General features: G+C 46.7%; 1 protein-coding gene across 1 annotated transcript in view; it reads right to left on the bottom strand.

The window, feature by feature from the left end:
• The window catches only part of LOC136627047 (probable cation-transporting ATPase 13A5), a 159,600-nt gene that overhangs the window by 6,696 nt on the left and 132,302 nt on the right, over nt 1-20,602 (bottom strand). Inside the window, exons 27-29 of the mRNA XM_066601998.1 lie at nt 6,938-7,107; nt 1,488-1,576; nt 262-342 (exon numbers count right to left, since the gene is read on the bottom strand). Coding sequence (XP_066458095.1) covers nt 262-342; nt 1,488-1,576; nt 6,938-7,107 — 340 coding nt within the window. The remainder of the gene's footprint in view (nt 1-261; nt 343-1,487; nt 1,577-6,937; nt 7,108-20,602) is intronic.

The following is a 20,602-nucleotide window of genomic DNA, read 5'->3' as shown; positions in this document are numbered from 1 at the left end:
CGCAAATTTGTTCATCTGTACGGAACATATTCTTGCATGAACAAAGTTCGGAGATGGCAAGAAGCAGGCTGACATGTCCGAGCTAGTAGATAGATCATTTTTTGTTCTGCATTCAAAATGTCATCATTTGTCTGAATCCACCCTTACAAATATATATTTTGTAACCGATTTTTATGTTTCTTTTATTGAAGTGCAGTATTTCTTAACTTTTAATTTGCTAAGGAAAATGGTAAATGACTAATAAACTTTGGTAACATTTACCTCCGCAATATATGACACCATGAAGAGAACAAGGACCATGATCAAGATGTTCACTCTCCAGTAATATGGGGTACATACAAGCTGATGGACAAAAAGATGTAAGTGAAGGAATTCTGGTATTTTTAATAGTTGGGATAAATGAAACAATGCAATTATAATCATTTTAACAAAATATTAAAAATTAGCAATAATGACACAAAAATTGTAATGATTTACAGTGGATCTTATTTGTTTTAATTTAATAGTTTGGCAGGATATGAAATGTGTAAACCGATATGTGAAGTAGTGTTGTGCATGGAACATTTATTTATAAGGTATTTTCCGAGTTCTTTTATATGATTTTAGGCTCCTCATGCCCAATATTATATAAAAGAAATATACTTACTGCGGCACTGGACCTCTCCTCGGCAGGGCGACACTGCGGCATCTGACTTGTGAAATCACCCGGCTAAGAGGCCTGGTGACATCCTGTGAACCTGTCACGTAAGCTTCTAATGTAGCAGGTTTACGGGACGTCATTGATGATGTATCTGTCCACCCTCCATTGGCTATAGCGATCGTTTGGGTAAACAACCCACATTGCTGCTGATGTAAACAAAGGACCAGAATTGCGGCGCAGGGTAGTAGCCTGTTGCGGGAGGTGAGTTTTGTGTGCTTTTTTTTATTTTACAGACACCTCGTACCCGCACTGCAACCACTGTTAAAAAAAATGTCAGGAAACCCCTTTAATTAATTTAATCAGGGTCACATTTTTGGACACTGTTGCTTCAAAAAGGGAATTTTGTTTTCTAGAGCAGTACATAAGTGGAATAACAAGTTCGGGATAGAGTAGGAAGCTAGATGGTCTAGAATACTTAAGAATATAAAGGATTTATCTTTCAGTAAATTGAGGCTTTAGAATTTCTCAGTTTTATGAAGCCCATAGACACTTTACAGCACCACCAAAAAATTCGCAAAAGTGAATCACAAAAATGTTGTGTTGAGCCCTAAGTGTCATCAAATAGGGCAGATATGTTGACATATGCCTTGGAGATGTCCAGAGGTTTTTTAAAGATGTGATTGTGCATGTTGAATATATGTTGCCAGCAGGATTGATGTAGGCTGACGAGGGGAGAAAGAAATCTGAGTGTGAGGCTACAAGCATATGAGCCTTGGTATAAAATAAAGAATTTCACTACATAGTAGTGAATTTAGTGTTTGCAAAACATTAAATTCAAAATGATTACCTCCATAGCAGAATATAATGCGCCAATATCAGCAAAAAGGACAAACAAATAAGCTGCAACTTGAATTATAATCATAATTGACAACATATCTGAAAAAAAGCACATTCAATTAATGCCATCAATACGTGTGTATAAACAATTATAAAAGCCATGCTGCTAAAGAAATGTTTGATGAATGCTAATATAAATGTAATGAATGATGATGGAGTGATGCACACAAAAGAGAAGTGAGCCCGCAGCAAAGATCAAACTGGGATCATTATTAAAATGCCCAGTTTGATACCCCGGATGGAAGAGTATTTTGTTTGTTTTGCCCTCCACAGCCTTCCCCCTTGGGCTAGTTCCTCACTACTTGTGGACCAGTTGCATCGATCTTCCTCCGTACCTCTTAATGTAGAGTTAAGCTGTGGAGTTGGTAGACCTGTAGAGATGAGCGAGCACCAAAATGCTCGGGTGCTCGTTACTCGAGTCGAACTTTCAGTGATGCTCGAGAGTTCATTTCGAGTAACGAACCCCATTGAAGTCAATGTGTTACCATGCAGGGCGGCGCTGGGTCCTACGGCCGGCGCGCACCGCTCCGATGTCGGCTCCGGCGTCCCGGAGCTCCGCAGTCAGGGCTCTCCCGGCGGCGTGGGGCAGCCAGCGTGCGGCGGCATGGGCGTGTCCGCCCGTAGGGTGCCGCCCGCTCTCCCCCACCTTCCTCATGCACAGGGGGAGAGTCGGCTCCTCCCACTCTCCGCCCCCGGGCGGAGGCTTGAAGTTAAAAGGCTGGCAGTGACCTGAGCTCACTGCGAGTTATTGGTTTTGCTAGCCTCTAGTCAGGTCTGTTCCAGTCTGCCCTAGTTGCTTGTCAGTATCCTTTCGTTTGCCTGTGAGCTCCACCTCCAGCCTTGATTTTCCTAGTAAGTTTTGTTGGTCTGTTACACCTGCCTCTTCTGTCGGCACTCTGTCCCCCGTTAGTTAGTTCCATCGTGGTAGTTGCCAGGTCCCTAGCCAGTACAGGGACCGCCGCCCAGTTGTCCACCTGGGGTTAGCCAGGGCTGAGGCAAGTAGGCAGGGACAGTGGGGTGCGGGAAGTTCAGGGCACCCCACCTGGCGCTCGGGGGCAGAGTGCCATAACACAATGGGCGACTCGAGCATTTTTGTATATCGCCGATGCTCGCTAAGGTTTTCATTTGTGAAAGCCCAGGAAATTCAAGAAAGTGATGGGAACGACACAGAAACGGATAGGGCAGGCGAGGGGCTACATGTTGGGCTGCATCTCAAGTTCCCAGGTCCCACTATTAAGCCACAATAGTGGCAAGAGTGAGACCCCCCCCCCCCGCACTGTCAGCATAAAGATCGTTCTCCTCTGCCACAGCTGTAATAGCTGTGGCAGAGAAGAACGATGTTAGCCCACTGAATTCAATAGAGCCGGCAATACAGCGGCTCCATTGAAAGCAATGGGCTGCCGGCGATCGCGGGATGAATTCTCGGGAAGGGCTTAAATATATAAGCCCTTCCCTGCAATTCATCCAGAAATGTGTAAAAATAAAAAAAATATATACTCACCTTGTCCTGGCAGAACGATGTTAGCCCATTGAATTCAATGGAGCCGGCAATACAGCCGGCTCCATTGAAAGCAATGGGCTTCCGGCGATCGTGAGATGAATTGTCGGGAAGGGCTTAAATATGTAAGCCCTTCACTGCAATTCATCCAGAAATGTGTAAAAATAAAAAAATATATATATATATCAATCAGATTGCTCCCTGCGCTGAGCCAATGAGAGGCAGCAGTCACTCACCCATTCATGAATTCATGAATGGGTGTGTGAGTGAGATCTGCCTCTGATTGGTCAGGCTGTGACCAATTAGAGGCAGCTCATTCAGCAGGCGGGGATTTTAAATCCCCGGCTGCTGAATACTACTCACAGCTGTTCAGAGCAGTTCAGGAGGACTGCCGCCGGCCGCGCTGAACTCCGTCTGCCGGGACCAGGTGAGTATATATATATATATATACATATTTTTTTTACACATTTCTGGATGAATTGCAGGGAAGGGCTTATATATTTAAGCCCTTCCCGACAATTCATCCCGCGCTCGCCGGCAGCCCATTGCTTTCAATGGAACCGGCTGTATTGCCGGCTCCATTGAATTCAATGGGCTAAGATCGTTCTGCCGGGACAAGGTCAGTATATATTTTTTTTATTTTTACACATTTCTGGATGAATTGCAGGGAAGGGCTTATATATTTAAGCCCTTCCCGACAATTCATCCCGCGCTTGCCGGCAGCCCATTGCTTTCAATGGAGCTGGCTGTATTGCTGGCTCCATTGAATTCAATGGTCAGTGCTCGTTTAATCGAGACGAGTACCGCGTGGTGCTCGTCTCGAGTAACGAGCATCTCGAGCACCCTAATACTCGAACGAGCATCAAGCTCGGATGAGTATGCTCGCTCATCTCTATAGACCTGTGGTAAATTAAAGGGGTTGTCCCGAGGCAGCAAGTGGGTCTGTACACTTCTGCATGGCCATAATAATGCACTTTGTAATGTACATTGTGCATTAATTATGAGCCATGCAGAAGTTTTATACTTACCTGTTCCGTTGCTGGCGTCCTCGTCTCCATGGTGCCGACTAATTTTCGCCCTCCGATGGCCAAATTAGCCGCGCTTGCGCAGTCCGGGTCTTCTGCAGTCTTCTATGGGGCTCCGTGTAGCTCCGTGTAGCTCCGCCCCGTCACGTGCCGATTCCAGCCAATCAGGAGGCTGGAATCGGCAATGGACCGCACAGAAGAGCTGCGGTCCACGGAGGAAGAGGCCATCTTCAGCGGTGAGTAGAGAAGTCACCGGAGCGCGGGGATTCAGGTAAGCGCTCCGGTGAGCTTTCTTTACCTCCCTGCATCGGGGTTGTCTCGCGCCGAACGGGGGGGGGGGGGTTGAAAAAAAAAAAAACCCGTTTCGGCGCGGGACAACCCCTTTAAATTAGTATTGCACTGAACTGCAGATGAGTTTTTCCTTAACTTATCTCTAAACTCAACATATAGACTCCCTTGTCAACCCCTCAAGGACGTGGCCCTTTTTTTTTCATTTCCGTTTTCTTATTGCCACTTTTTAAAAAAATCATAATTCTTTTATTTATCCAAAGTATGTTTAACCCTTTCCAATCCAATTTGTATCCTGGTTTTCCTAGGGGGCTTACTCTTTTCTGCTGTTATACAACGGCGCTATCTGCTGGCCAAAGCCAGTACTGCATGAGGTGACACGTTGGATAGGCTTCGACAGCAGAGAGGCTGGCAATATATAGTAAGAGAACCACGACGGACATCTACCAACATCAGAGCTGTACAGCCTTAAATCATAATGTCTTTAGACGTCAGACAGTGGATTGGAAAGGGTTAACGTATATGTTTTCTTACTGGATGATAGAGACATCTGACGCATACCATCCATTGCCCATTGACTCTCATATTATAAATATACACATTTAAGGAGGACCTGTAATTTCCTCACATTTTAGGGCGGCTGCACAGCTTTGCAGCTGCAGCCCTGCTGACTCCAATGCTGTCTTACTTTTGTTCATGCTTACCCCCGTTGACTAGTATGGGCTCTTTAGTTTTAGCTCCCAGTGCAGTGAATGTGTCAGGTGTGCGGCCCCCACGGCTAACTGTTAATTGGTGATGTGAGACGTGATTCACCGTGAGTGGTAGAGACTACCCACTCAACACATTCACAGTATTGTAAGCTGAAGCGTTTGATACTGTGCCGCATAAAAGATTGGTATATAAAATGAGAATGCTTGGTCTGGATGAGAATGTGTGTAAGTAGATAAGTAATTGTCTCACTAATAGAAAGCAGAGGGGGGTTATAAATGGTACATGCTCTAATTGGGTCATCGTTACTAATGGGGTACCACAGGGGTTGGTTTTGAGACCCATTCTTTTTAATATATTTATTAATGACCTGGTAGATGGATTGGACAGTAAAATATCAACACAAAACTATGTAACGATATTAACACAAGAGAGGATGCAAGGAGATTGCAAGGGGATCTGGATAGGTTGTGGGCTTGGGCAGAAAAGTGGCAAATGAGATTTAACACTGAAACATCTAAAGTTATGCACTTGGGCAGAGGAAATACGTGTCACCATTACACAAGAAATGGGAAGCCACTGGGAAACACTAACATGGAAAAGGACTTTTAGTTAACTGTAAGCTCAACTGGAGCAACTAATGTCAGGCAGCACCTGGGGTGCATAAAATAGATCTAGGGGCACATGATGAGAACCTTTTTCTTCCTTTTTAAAAATCATTAGTTAGACTGCACATTCAATATTGTGTACAGTTTTGGGCACCAGTACTGCAGGAGGACATATCAGAGCTTGAGCGGGTACAAAGGCAGGCAACTACAATACTAAACGGAATGGATGGACTTCAACACTGAGAGACGTTATCAAAATTAGAATTATTCACTTTAGAAAAATATATAGATATATGAGAGAACAATACAAGGATCTCTCCCATCATCTTTTTATACCCAGGACTGTGACTGAAACAAGGAGGCATCCTCTACATCCAGAGGAAAGAAAGTTTCTGAACCAACATAGAAGCGGGTTCTTTACTATAAGAGCAGTGAGACTATGGAACTCTCTACCTGAGGATGTGGTGATGACAAATTCAATAAAAGAGTTCAAGTGGGGCCTGGATGTCTTTCTTGAGCTATAGAATATCATATGTTATAATCATTAATAACGCCAGAAGGGTCAGTGATCCAGGGATTATTCTGATTGCCAGATTGAAGTCAGAAAATAATTATTTCCCTTTTTTTGCCTTTCTCTGGATCAACATTGGGGATTAATAGGCTGTACTAGATGAATATATGTCTTTTTTCGGCCTCACATACTATGTTACTATGAATCTAAAAAGATTCTACATGGAGGAACAAGGGTAAGGATAAAAAAGAAGAAATACCTTATTGGACTCCATGGGGTCCAATGGCTTCAAAGCTGTGCAACTGTCAACACTTACATGAGGACATGATAGGTCCTCTTTAAAGTATGTCTATATGTCATCATATATACAGTACTCTTTATGTTAGTACCATCGTATCTGCCAAGAGCAGAGTCAGCCGGTACTGTAGAAAAAGCTAATTTTGCTAAAATTCTAATGAAATATATGGCTACATTGCCAATTTATCTTGGCACACAATTCCAAAACTAAAATTTGTTTTAGACTTTTATACAAACATTCTATCTTGTACCATCCATGAGGCTACCTTCATTGTCCATGGAGCATCAAACTTTTGTCCCATAAATATTTCATTACTACATGTTCCAATCTTTAGCTTGGGGAAGCAGAGGGCATTAATTTACTCTTCACTTCACACAGTAAAAAGCTTACACTTAGGTATTTGATATTAAACTGCTGACCTCTGAAAAATGAAAGGTGTATAATCAGTTTTCGTTTCTACTTACAGTTAGTATATAAAGGCTGCCGGAATGGCCTCCCTTTGGCAAACACAATTTCAACAATAATAAGATGGAAACCGGTTACAGGAAACATTGTTGTTGTGTAATAGTTCTCTGCGTGTGCATGCTCTCTTACTGTAACATTTCCTGTGCTGTAGTTTAATGGAAGGCATGCACTGTGGAGGAAGTAAACCACAATTATAATACTGTTGTGAGTTCACTTTGCTTAAAAAAATAACTTTTTATTGTTTCTTATATTACAATCAATCAATATTCCAGCCATCCAACCCGGATTAGGAATTACTATGTGGAGAGAATATAGATAAGAGATCATAAACAGTTTAGCAGAGTTTTATCTGGCAAATCAGGTGAGTAAGGGTAAGTTCACATTAATATTATTGTTTTCCATTGTTTAGCTCAGTCCTCAAGGAAAAATTGGTTGTGTAGTATCTGGTGCAAGCCGGACCGAAATTGTACCGAACAGACTCCATTGGCTATAATTGAGTCTGTCATGCTTTTGGTATTTGGGCAGATATTTTCCCAAATGAAATAGCGCAGTATGCAATGCTATTTCATTCCTGATTTTACTGCCTGGTCTGCGCTAGAGGGTCTGATTGGAGTCTTTGACACAGATGTGAACATAGCCTAATATGAAACTGCTGGGCCACATACGGTAAGATTTTTACTTAGGGCCTTGTCTATTGTGTACATTTGGGACATACATACATTTTGAACTTGTATGCAGCCCTCCCCATTAAAGTCCATGGGAGTTACAGGAATAGCCAAATACCAGACTATTTCCATAACCCTCACAGACTTCAATATAAAGGGTCACACTCGAGTGCAGTTACCTCTCCATTGAATGCTATGACGACAGTAGATGCACAGAATCAGCAAATAGGTCAAGACACTTATCAGGCATATACTTATGCTCGTAGGTTAAAGATGGGAATAACTCTTTAAAGGAACCTGTTTGCTTCGACTTCCACTGCAATGGCGACAACTTTCTACTGTTAGGGAGGTATTTAAGTCTGGTTCCCATTGAATCATGTAAGGCAATTTCTCTTGTTCGGCTTTATTCAGTGTTTATAGAGACACGACAACGTGCCTGTGTAAATTGGACAATATTTGTAGAGTGCCTCCAGTGGGTTAATTTCAACTTCCGTCTCTGGGGGGACCAGGGAGGACCAAAAGTGAAATACTTGGATAATTCTCCACTATTCTGTTGGGGGTGGCTGTAAATGGTTTCTGAAGGCAGAAAGTGAAATTAGCTTACCATAGAGCAGGAATTCACTTAGGGTAATTATTTTATTAAACTGCCACCGGGTAAAGCTTGAGATATCAAACCTGGGGGGAATGCTAGGTTTGACAGGAGTGGGGTCAGAGGAGATGGGCTTGAACGAGAAGTCAGCTTGAATCAAACCCGATGCCATAGCAAAATACTGAAAAATGAAAGAGGAGCTGACATTCTGAGGCTAGTTGGGAGGATGGCCCTGTAATTGTATGTTTTCTATGGCGACCCATAGAGGGGAGTTAGTCCCTGCATAAATTGGTGGGATTTGGGCTAAACTAGCTGCCCTGTAGTAATTAAGAAGATTAGGTACAGATAGACCACCTGATTTTTTGTGGAGAAACATGATGTTCTTTGATATCCTAGGCTGTTTATGGGACCAAATAAAGGACATGATACTTTTTTGTAGAGCTTGAATGGCCTGAAGTGTAACTGGGACTAAGAGTGTTCTAAATAGGTATAATATCCTTGGTAAAAGCACCATTTTAATATTGTGAATCCGGCCTTTCCAGGAGAGGTAAGGGCATTCCCATTTTATTAGGTCTTGCTTAACCCTTTCCAATCCACTGAGTATAATTCAAGCAGATGTGGGATTAATTCAGGAGCAAATTTCTTGTAGTACAGACTAGTGTAACTGTCCGGTCCAGGGGCTTTACCTTTCTGGAGTCGTTTACTTGCCCAATCAACATCTTCTATGGTGACTTCCAAATTAAGGTCTGGAAGGGCAGAGTCCGATGGTCTTGGGAGGTTAAGTTGGGAAAGAAAGGTGTTTGCCAGGGTGTCAGAGTCAGACTGGTGTGTGGTCTGACAGATTCTGGTAATATTTGTGTAAAGTTGAGTATATTTTTTCAGGGTTAGAGGTGAGAGTGCCTGGTTGGATTTGGATTTTATGTATAGTATTGAGTGTTTGCCTCTCCCTACGTTTACGCACTGAAAGGCGGAACAGCTTGTTCACATATTGATAGTACGTAGATTGTGTCCATGCTAATGCCTTTTCTGTTTTGTGAGTTAAGATGGCATTTAACTCTAGTCTAGAGTCTTTAATGGTCTTAAGTAAATATGCTCTAGTTTAATAATCTTATGCTCCAAATTTATCTGGGCCTCAGTTCTATCTTTTGTGTAGGATGCCATGGATATTAGTATTCCCCGAAATACAGTTTTGTGTGCTAGCCAACGAAGGTCGTTAGTTTCTGGGCTATTAAGTTGAAAATATTTTTCTATTTACTGTTGAATAGAGATAGTTAGTTCTGGGTTAGTTAGTAGGGATTCAATGAGCCTCCAATTATATAGAATGCAAGTGTGAGGGGTAAAGAGAAATTCTGAGAGCACTTCATCATGGTCATACCACAAACATATTATCTGGCAAGATAAGGACAGAAGTGGTAGTGATATTGAATTGGTAAGGACCCAATGCAATCTGGAGTGATGCCTGTGTCCCAGGAAAAAATATGTAAAACCTTTTATTCCGTGGGTTGAACTCTCGCCAGGTATCACTTAATGTGAGCGACAGGAACACTTTAGCCAGTTCTATAGTTTGGGTTTTAGTTCTGGACGGTGAAGAAGCAGATGTAGAATTGATAGTTGGATCAATGGTGAAATTAAAATCCCCACACCAGATCATCCTGGAATATTCTAGTGGTAATTTATCACACACAGTCAGGAAAAACTCATGGGTGAAACATTAGGGGCATACGTATTGACTATTGTAACAGGGTGAGAGGAATGGTCTGGAGTGGAAGGTATGTGTCACAGAGGTTATTAGCCTCTGTGATGTAGTCCGGTCCTCTTTCACTCCAGGGCAGATCTTACAACCTGTCCAGCATGCCATTTAAGGAGACAGGTGGAAGGTAGAGAGAGGTATGTGTGCCTGGGAGATTCAGGCTGCAGTTACTCTGTGACTTCCAGGGTGAGCAGAGAGGCGCTGTGGACGAGGCGCTGCATGGTTCCCGCAGGACCCCTGGGGATACACCTGCCCTTGGACTAGAGCCTGAAGAGATTAAAGGCATAAGGACAAGCTGTGCTCTGGACATCTACAGGTCTGTGCAACTTTATGGACTTGTATGGTCTCCTCAGCTGAGGATTTACCTACGTCATCTCCGGATTGTGGAGGGTTAAACTTGAACAGAGACTTTTGTTGTTGCAATCATTTATTATTTCTCTGGAGACCCAGTCGTTTTTGTTTCTGTTAAAGACTGTGTAAATAAACCAAACAAGAAGAAAAGTGACAGTTTGGCATGCTCTTTAACCCCCGCTGTGCTACACTATATATCGTTTTTCGCTATATAGGTAACCTACTAGTATTAAGTATCAACTCTGATCGTCCGTTATGACCTTTGTTACATTGTATGGTAGGGAGTTGCAAACATGTATCAACACTCCCCTTTTATTTGTGGCAAACTGAGAATGATAGTGGGATTGGTACTGGGTGTTAAAATGTTTTGGGTGGGAATTTTGCGAGCAGTGCGACTCTTGTATACAAATGATGTCAGGTCTATGCTTCTCATAATCAAGGAAGGCCTTCCTACGCTTGATCTGGGAGTTAAATCCCCTCACATTATGACTTATAATCTTACACATAGGTAATATTTAAATTGACCATTCTAAATTTTGGACCAGGTGGGTTTAGAACACAAACCTGGGCTACATGGAGAGACGATAAGACTATGTTCTTTCCTAGACGAAAAACCAGCACTGACTCTTCAATGGATTCTAACTAGGGAAAATGGGTAAAAAACAGTTATGGGGGTAAAAAACCTAAAGGTAAAAAGGGTGCGGAGTTGACCCATCTGGTGCCATGTTAAATCGCACTTTTAAGGAGAACAACTTGGTGTCCATGTTGGTGATCGTGATTAGAGATGAGCGAGCGCCAAAATGCTCGGGTGCTCGTTACTTGAGTCGAACTTCCCGCGATACTCGAGGGTTCGTTTCGAGTAACGAACCCCATTGAAGTCAATGGGCGACTCGAGCATTTTTGTATATCGCCGATGCTCGCTAAGGTTTTCATTTGTGAAAATCTGGGAAATTCAAGAAAGTGATGGGAACGACACAAAAACGGATAGGGCAGGCGAGGGGCTACATGTTGGGCTGCATCTCAAGTTCCCAGGTCCCACTATTAAGCCACAATAGCAGCAAGAGTGCCCCCCCCAACAATTTTTACTTCTGAAAAACCCTCATTAGCAAGGCATACCTTAGATAAGCACCACACTACCTCCAACAAAGCACAATCACTGCCTGCATGACACTCCGCTGCCACTTCTTCTGGGTTACATGCTGCACAACCCCCCCCACGCGCGCGCACGACCCGGTGTCCACAGCGCACACCAAATGTCCCTGCGCAGCCTTCAGCTGCCCTCATGCCACACGCTGGCCTCATAGCCACAACACCCTCATGTCTATTTATAAGTGCGTCTGCCATGAGGAGGAACCGGAGGCACACACTGCAGAGGGTTGGCAGGGCCAGGCAGCGACCCTCTTTAAAAGGGGCGGGGCGATAGCCCACAATGCTGTACAGAAGCAATAAGAATTCCAATCCTGTGCCACCTCCGTCAGGAGCTGCAAACGTGAGCATAGCAGTGGGGAATCCATGTGCCACACACTATTCATTCTGTAAAGGTGTCGCATAGCTCAATCCACACTGCAAGGCGAAAGCCGTCAGCGCTCTGCCCCCTACCCAAGTCAGTCAGTGTCTTTGTGCCGCAATGGGAACTAAGTTTGCACCAACAGCATAGGTGGGTCCTAGGAAACCCAAGACATGAACAAAAAATTGATCTGAGCGGCCAAACATGGCAGACTTGTACCGTGCCCACGGCATAGGCCTCGGCCCACAGATTCAGCAATCCTAGACTGGAAGTGGACTTTCACTGCACCCAGGACATAGGCCTCTGCACAAACCCTCAGCAATCGCGTGCCTACAGCGGACTCCAATACTAGAGTAGCTGTGCACGTCTCATTAGCGCTGTATTGCTCCTGTAGTTTGTCCCAATGCGGTGCCCCGGATAGTAGAGCTGACGTCAGATTAAATACAGGTGGGCTTCGGCCCACACTGCATGCCCCAGTCAGACTGGGGTTCTTTATAAGTAGACACAGGCAGGTACAACTCCATGTGGACCGACAGCATGGATGGGTCCCTGGAACCCACCGGCGGTACATAAACAAATCCCATTGCAGTGCCCTGGACAGCAGAGCTAACGTCAGATTAAATACAGGTGGGCTTCGGCCCACACTGCATGCCCCAGTCAGACTGGGGTTCTTTATAAGTAGACACAGGCAGGTACAACTCCGTGTGGACCGACAGCATGGGTGGGTCCCAGGAAGCCACCGGCGTTACATAAATAAATCCCATTGCATTTCCCAGCACGGCTGAGGTAACGTCAGGTTAAACGCAGGTGGGCTTCGGCCCACACTGCCTGCCCCAGTCTGACCGGGGTTTTTAATACATAGACACAGGCAGGTACAAATCCCTAATGTGAAGTCCCTGTGGACCCAAAGCATGGGTGGCTCCCTGGAACCCACCGGCGGTACAAAAACAAATCCCATTGCAGTGCCCTGGACAGCAGAGCTAACGTCAGATTAAATACAGGTGGTCTTCGGCCCACACTGCATGCCCCAGTCAGACTGGGGTTCTTTATAAGTAGACACAGGCAGGTACAACTCTGTGTGGACCGACAGCATGGGTGGGTCCCAGGAAGCCACCGGCGTTACATAAATAAATCCCATTGCATTGCCCAGCACAGCTGAGGTAACGTCAGATTAAATGCAGGTGGGCTTTGGCCCACACTGCATGCCCCAGTCTGACCGGGGTTTTTAATACATAGACACTGGCAGGTACAAATCCATAATGTGAAGTCCCTGTGGACCCACAACATGGGTGGCTCCCTCGAACCCATCGGCGGTACATAAATGTATCCCATTGCAGTGCCCTGCTCAGCAGAGCTAACGTCAGATACAATACAGGTGGGCTTCAGCCCACAGTGCATGCCCCAGTCAGACTGGGTTTTTTTTATAAGTAGACACAGGCAGGTACAGCTCCCTAATGTGAAGTCCGTGTGGACCCAAAGCATGGGTGGCTCCCTGGAACCCACCAGCGGTACATAAACAAATCCCATTGCAGTGCCCAGCACAGCTGAGGTAACGTCAGATTAAATGCAGGTGGGCTTCGGCCCACACTGCATGCCCCAGTCTGACCGGGGTTTTTAATACATAGACACTGGCAGGTACAAATTTGTAATGTGAAGTCCCTGTGGACCCACAACATGGGTGGCTCCCTGGAACCCATCAGCGGTACATAAATGTATCCCATTGCAGTGCCCTGCTCAGCAGAGCTAACGTCAGATACAATACAGGTGGGCTTCAGCCCACAGTGCATGCCCCAGTCAGACTGGTAATATGTACCTTAACAGTAACCGCGTTGGTGGGAATGTAGTCGCGACTGCGGACCTAGTAGCGCGGTTTTATTTAGTTGGTTTTTGGAATGTGGCCATGATTAAGTGGGCCGTGGCAGAGGGGCTCTCTTGTTGTGTTGTTAAAGGTGAAATTCGTGGACTGCCACCAGACGGACCAATGCAAAGGTATTTGCCAAGAATGTTTTCATTGTTGGAGGAGGAGGGGGATGTTTTTGAGGCAGTACGTGTCCTCTCCACATGTCCGTGGTTACATGCACATTAACAGTAACCGCGTTGGTGGGAAATGGCCTCGCCACCATCATGTCTTTGGGAAGCCTCCGTTTCCACACCCCAGTGACATAGCATTAGCAGCGGTATAGGCAGAGCCCAGAATTAGTAACATTTCAGCGGTAGCATTAGGGACAGGCCCCAGTAACATATCACTAGCAGCAGTATAGGGGGAGCACAGTATTAGTTCCATTTCAGTAGTAGTAGCAGTCTGGACAGGCCCCAGTAACATATCACTAGCAGCAGTATAGGGGGAGCACAGTATTAGTTCCATTTCAGTAATAATAGCAGTCAAGACAGGCCCAGTTAACATATCAATAGCAGCAGTATAGGGGGAGCACAGTATTAGTTCCATTTCAGTAATAGTAGCAGTCAAGACAGGCCCAGTTAACATATCACTAGCAGCAGTATAGGGGGAGCACAGTATTAGTTCCATTTCAGTAGTAGTAGCAGTCTGGACAGGCCCCAGTAACATATCACTAGCAGCAGTATAGGGGGAGCACAGTATTAGTTCCATTTCAGTTGTAGTAGCAGTCTGGACAGGCCCCAGTAACATATCACTAGCAGCAGTATAGGGGGAGCACAGTAATAGTTCCATTTCAGTAGTAGTAGCAGTCAAGACAGGCCCCAGTAACATATCACTAGCAGCAGTATAGGGGGAGCACAGTATTAGTTCCATTTCAGTAGTAGTAGCAGTCTGGACAGGCCCCAGTAACATATCACTAGCAGCAGTATAGGGGGAGCACAGTATTAGTTCCATTTCAGTCGTAGTTGCAGTCAAGACAGGCCCCAGTAACATATCACTAGCAGCAGTATAGGGGTAGCACAGTATTAGTTCCATTTCAGTAATAGTAGCAGTCAAGACAGGCCCAGTTAACATATCACTAGCAGCAGTATAGGGGGAGCACAGTATTAGTTCCATTTCAGTTGTAGTAGCAGTCAAGACAGGCCCCAGTAACATATCACTAGCAGCAGTATAGGGGGAGCACAGTATTAGTTCCATTTCAGTAGTAGTAGCAGTCAAGACAGGCCCCAGTAACATATCACTAGCAGCAGTATCGGGGGAGCACAGTATTAGTTCCATTTCAGTAATAGTAGCAGTCAAGACAGGCCCAGTTAACATATCACTAGCAGCAGTATAGGGGGAGCACAGTATTAGTTCCATTTCAGTTGTAGTAGCAGTCTGGACAGGCCCCAGTAACATATCACTAGCAGCAGTATAGGGGGAGCACAGTAATAGTTCCATTTCAGTAGTAGTAGCAGTCTGGAGAGGCCCCAGTAACATATCACTAGCAGCAGTATAGGGGAAGGACAATATTAGTTCCATTTCAGTAATAGTATCAGTCAAGACAGGCCCCAGTAACAATTCCGAAGCAGCAGTATATGGGGAGCACAGTCTTAATTCCATTTAAGTAGTAGTAGCAGTCAAGACAGGCCGTAGTAACATTCCCGTTGCAGCAGTTTAGGGAGATAACAGTCTCTTTCATATTTCAGTAGTTGCAGTATAGACAAGGCCCCAGTTACATTTATGTAGCAAAAGTGTAGGCCAACCCCACACACCTTGCTGCACCATGAGTGCACGCGAAGCCCATAAAAATTACTAGGATTACACTGTAGGCGAGGGCCCCAAAAAATTGGTGTACCAACAGTACTAATGTACCTCAGAAAAATTGGCCATGCCCAACCAAGAGGGCAGGTGAAACCCATTAATCGCTTTGGTTACTGTGGCTTAATTTGTAACTAGGCCTGGAGGCAGCCCAGTTAAAATAAAAATTGGTTCAGCTGCAAGTTTCAACGCTTTAATGAGAATTGAAACGTAAAAACATTGTTTACAAAAGTAATATGACTGAGCCTTGTGGGCCTAAGAAAAATTGCCCGTTCGGCATGATTACGTGAGGTTTCAGGAGGAGGAGCAGGAGGAGGAGGATGAATCTAATACACAGATTGATGAAGCTAAAAGGTCCCCGTTTTTTATGGTGATAGAGAACGATGCTTCCATCCGCGGGTGCAGCCTACGTATTGTTTAGGTACCGCTGCTGTCCGCTGGTGGAGAAGAGAAGTCTGGTGAAATCCAGGCTTTGTTCATCTTTATGAGTGTAAGACTGTCGACACTGTCAGTTGACAGGCGGGTACGCTTATCCGTGATGATTCCCCCAGCCGCACTAAACACCCTCTCTGACAAGACGCTAGCCGCAGGGCAAGCAAGCACCTCCACCGCATACAGCGCGAGTTCAGGCCACGTGTCCAGCTTCGACACCCAGTAGTTGTACGGAGCAGAGGCATCACGGAGGACGGTCGTGCGATCGGCTATGTACTCCCTCACCATCCTTTTACAGCGCTTCTGCCGACTCAGCCTTGACTGGGGAGCGGTGACACAGTCTTGCTGGGGAGCCATAAAGCTGGCAAAGGCCTTGGAGAGTGTTCCCCTGCCTGTGCTGTACATGCTGCCTGATGTCCGCGCCTCCCCTGCTACCTGGCCCTGAAATGATGACAGGCAAGCAGCATGGGTACCCTCAGCGCCTTCTGCCACTAGCGCTGTCGGATGTGAATTTTACCATCAGTTTGTCCGCCAGGGTCCTGTGGTATAGCATCACTCTCGAACCCCTTTCCTCTTCGGGTATGAGAGTGGAAAGGTTCTCCTTATACTGTGGGTCGAGCAGTGTGTACACCCAGTAATCCGTAGTGGCCAGAATGCGTGTAACGCGAGGGTCATGAGAAAGGCATCCTAACATGAAGTCAGGCATGTGTGCCAGGGTACCTGTACGCAACACATGGCTGTCCTCACTAGGAAGATCACTTTCAGGATCCTCCTCCTCCTCCTCAGGCCATACACGCTGAAAGGATGACAGGCAAGCAGCATGGGTACCCTCAGCAGTGGGCCAAGCTGTCTCTTCCCCCTCCTCCTCATGCTCCTCCCCCTCCTCCTCCTCCTCCAAAACGCACTGAGATATAGACAGCAGGGTGCTCTGACTATCCAGCGACATACGGTCTTCCCCCGCCTCCGTTTCCGAGCGCAAAGCGTCTGCCTTTATGCTTTGCAGGGAACTTCTCAAGAGGCATAGCAGAGAAATGGTGACGCTAATGATTGCAGCATCGCCGCTCACCATCTGGGTAGACTCCTCAAAGTTTCCAAGGACCTGGCAGATGTCTGCCAACCAGGCCCACTCTTCTGTAAAGAATTGAGGAGGCTGACTCCCACTGCGCCGCCCATGTTGGAGTTGGTATTCCACTATAGCTCTACGCTGCTCATAGAGCCTGGCCAACATGTGGAGCGTAGAGTTCCACCGTGTGGGCACGTCGCACAGCAGTCGGTGCGCTGGCAGATTAAACCGATGTTGCAGGGTCCGCAGGGTGGCAGCGTCCGTGTTGGACTTGCGGAAATGTGCGCTGACCTGGCGCACCTTTCCGAGCAGGTCTGACAAACGTGGGTAGCTTTTCAGAAAGCGCTGAACCATCAAATTAAAGACGTGGGCCAGGCATGGCACGTGCGTGAGGCTGCCGAGCTGCAGAGCCGCCACCAGGTTACAGCCGTTGTCACATACGACCATACCAGGTTGGTGGCTCAGCGGCAAAAGCGAGCGGTCGGTCTGCTCTGTCAGACCCTGCAGCAGTTTGTGGGCCGTGTGCCTCTTCTCTCCTAAGCTGAGTAGTTTCAGCACTGCCTGCTGACGCTTGCCCACCGCTGTGCTGCCACGCCGCGCGACACCGACTGCTGGCGACGTGCTGCTGCTGACACATCTTAATTGCGAGACAGAGGTTGCGTAGGAGGAGGAGGGTGGTTTAGTGGAGGAAGCATACACCGCCGCAGATACCACCACCGAGCTGGGGCCCGCAATTCTGGGGGTGGGTAGGACGTGAGCGGTCCCAGGCTCTGACTCGGTCCCAGCCTCCACTAAATTCACCCAATGTGCTGTCAGGGAGATATAGTGGCCCTGCCCGCCTGTGCTTGTCCACATGTCCGTTGTTAAGTGGACCTTGCCAGTAACTGTGTTGGTGAGGGCGCGTACAATGTTGCGGGAGACGTGGTCGTGCAGGGCTGGGACAGCACATCGGGATAAGTAGTGGCGATTGGGAACCGAGTAGCGCGGGACCGCCACCGCCATCATGTTTTTGAAAGCCTCCGTTTCCACAAGCCTATATGGCAGCATCTCCAGGCTGATCAATTTGGCTATGTGCATGTGTAACGCATGAGCGTGCGGGTGCGTGGCGGCATACTTGCGGTTGCGCTCAAACAGTTGCGCTAGCGACGGCTGAGAGAGATTGCTGGATGGGGCCGAGGACAGCGGAGGTGAGGGTGTGGGTGCAGGCCGGGAGACGGTCGTGCCTGTGTCCCGAGAGGGGGGTTGGATCTCAGTGGCAGGTTGGGGCACAGGGAGAGAGGCAGTGGTGCAAACCGGAGGCGGTGAACGGCCTTCGTCCCACCCACGAGGCGTAGCAAACCAGATGGGGTCCGTCACCTCATCGTCCAGCTGCTCTTCCTCCGAATCCTCTGTGCGCTCCTCCCTCGGACTTACTCCAATTACTACTACCTGAGTGATAGACAACTGTGTCTTATCGTCATCGTCCTCCTCACCCACTGAAAGCTCTTGAGACAGTTGCCGGAAGTCCCCAGCCTCATCCCCCGGACCCCCGGAACTTTCCAAAGGTTTGGCATCGGTTACGACAAACTCCTCCGGTGGGAGAGGAACGATTGCTGCCCAATGTGGGCAGGGGCCCGAGATTAAGGTCTACCGCGTGCACCCATTAATTGTGAGATGAATCTGGGGACCCCAGAAACTCGCCTCTCTCCTAATCCCGCAGCAGTCGGCTGCGATACACCTGGACCTGGAGCTCGGCCTGTGCCCACACCCTGACTTGGGCCTCCGCGTCCTCGCCCGCGTCCATGTCCTCTAGGCCTACCCCTGCCCCTCAGCATGGTGTATTACGAGTAGAGCAGCAACAGAACACTGCAATTAAATGTGCCACTTATTGACCTGTGGTTGGAGGCTGATTTCGCTTACGGAGCGCACACCAGAGCCAGGAAACAATTATGCGCAAGCCTGTAGTGAGACCTAGGTGCGTATGACTGAGCTACTGGAATTCACAGCGCAGAACCAGTCAAGTGGCCAAAGGCCAGTGGTAGGCCTTAAGTATTTTGCTTACATTTTTTAAAATGGTGAGGTGAAAAACCAGACAGACACCGTATGCAGCGTATATATTGTATACTCTTTCCCTCTGGCGGGATGACGGCGATCATATAACGGACACAGCAGAGCCAGGAAACAATTATGCGCAAGCCTGCTGTAATGCTTAGCTGGGTATTAATTAGCGACTACTACCCCCAGCAGACACGCAGTAAACTGAAGACGGTCACAGGCAGCCCAAATATAGTATTTTTTCCCAATTTTGGGGAAAAAGCCCACTGCCTATATAGCCTGTATATGGATTTCCCTGTTGGAGGATGACTGCGGTTATTGAAAGCACAGTGCAGCCAGAACAAAATTATGCGCAAGGCTGGGTATTAATTAGCGACTACTACCCCCAGCAGACACGCAGTAAACTGAAGACGGTCACAGGCAGCCCAAATATTGTATTTTTTCCCAATTTTGGGGAAAAAGCCCACTGCCTATATAGCCTGTATATGGATTTCCCTGTTGGAGGATGACTGCGGTTATTGAAAGCACAGTGCAGCCAGAACAAAATTATGCGCAAGGCTGGGTATTAATTAGCGACTACTACCCCCAGCAGACACGCAGTAAACTGAAGACGGTCACAGGCAGCCCAAATATTGTATTTTTTCCCAATTTTGGGGAAAAAGACCACTGCCTATATAGCCTGTATATGGATTTCCCTGTTGGAGGATGACTGTGGTTATTGAAAGCACAGTGCAGCCAGAACAAAATTATGCACAAGGCTGGGTATTGATTAGCGACTACTACCCCCAGCAGACACGCAGTAAACTGAAGATGGTCACAGGCAGCCCAAATATTGTATTTTTTCCCAATTTTGGGGAGAAAGCCCACTGCCTATATAGCCTGTATATGGATTTCCCTGTTGGAGGATGACTGCGGTTATTGAAAGCACAGTGCAGTCAGAACAAAATTATGCGCAAGGCTGGGTATTAATTAGCGACTACTACCCCCAGCAGACACGTAGTAAACTGAAGACGGTCACAGGCAGCCCAAATATTATATTTTTTCCCAATTTTTTTGAAAAAGCCCACTGCCTATATAGCCAGTATACCTCTTTCCCTGTACCACTGTCCATGTCTCACCAGTACTGCCCCTATACTGAGTAAAATGACTGCAGACTGAGGACGCTATGGTCTGCACGCTCAATATACAAAAAGAAATTTTTTTTTCCAAAACTGCTAAAAGCAGCCTCAACAGTACTGCACACGGTCAGATGTGGCCCTAAGAAGGACCGTTGGGGTTCTTGAAGACGAAGAATAACAGCCTAACACTCTCCCTATAGCAGCTACAGCAAGACGGCACTTTCCCTAATGTCTCTCAGCATGCATCTGTGGCGAGCCGCGGGCGGGCCCAGTTTATATACTCTGGTGGCACCTGATCTCCCCAGCCACTCACTGCAGGGGGGTGGGATAGGGCTGGAACTTCACAGGAGGAAGTTGTAATGCCTTCCCTGTGTTACTAGTGGCCAGAAAACGGCGCAAAATTTTCTGGGAAGAAAATGAAAGTGACTCGAACACCTCGTGGTGCTCGTCTCGAGTAA

This window comes from Eleutherodactylus coqui, chromosome 1 (genome assembly GCF_035609145.1).
Source record: "Eleutherodactylus coqui strain aEleCoq1 chromosome 1, aEleCoq1.hap1, whole genome shotgun sequence".
Taxonomy (NCBI): Eukaryota; Metazoa; Chordata; class Amphibia; order Anura; family Eleutherodactylidae; genus Eleutherodactylus; species Eleutherodactylus coqui.
The sequence above is the reverse complement of the archived record's forward strand: the minus strand, read 5'-3'. Positions and strand labels throughout refer to the sequence as shown.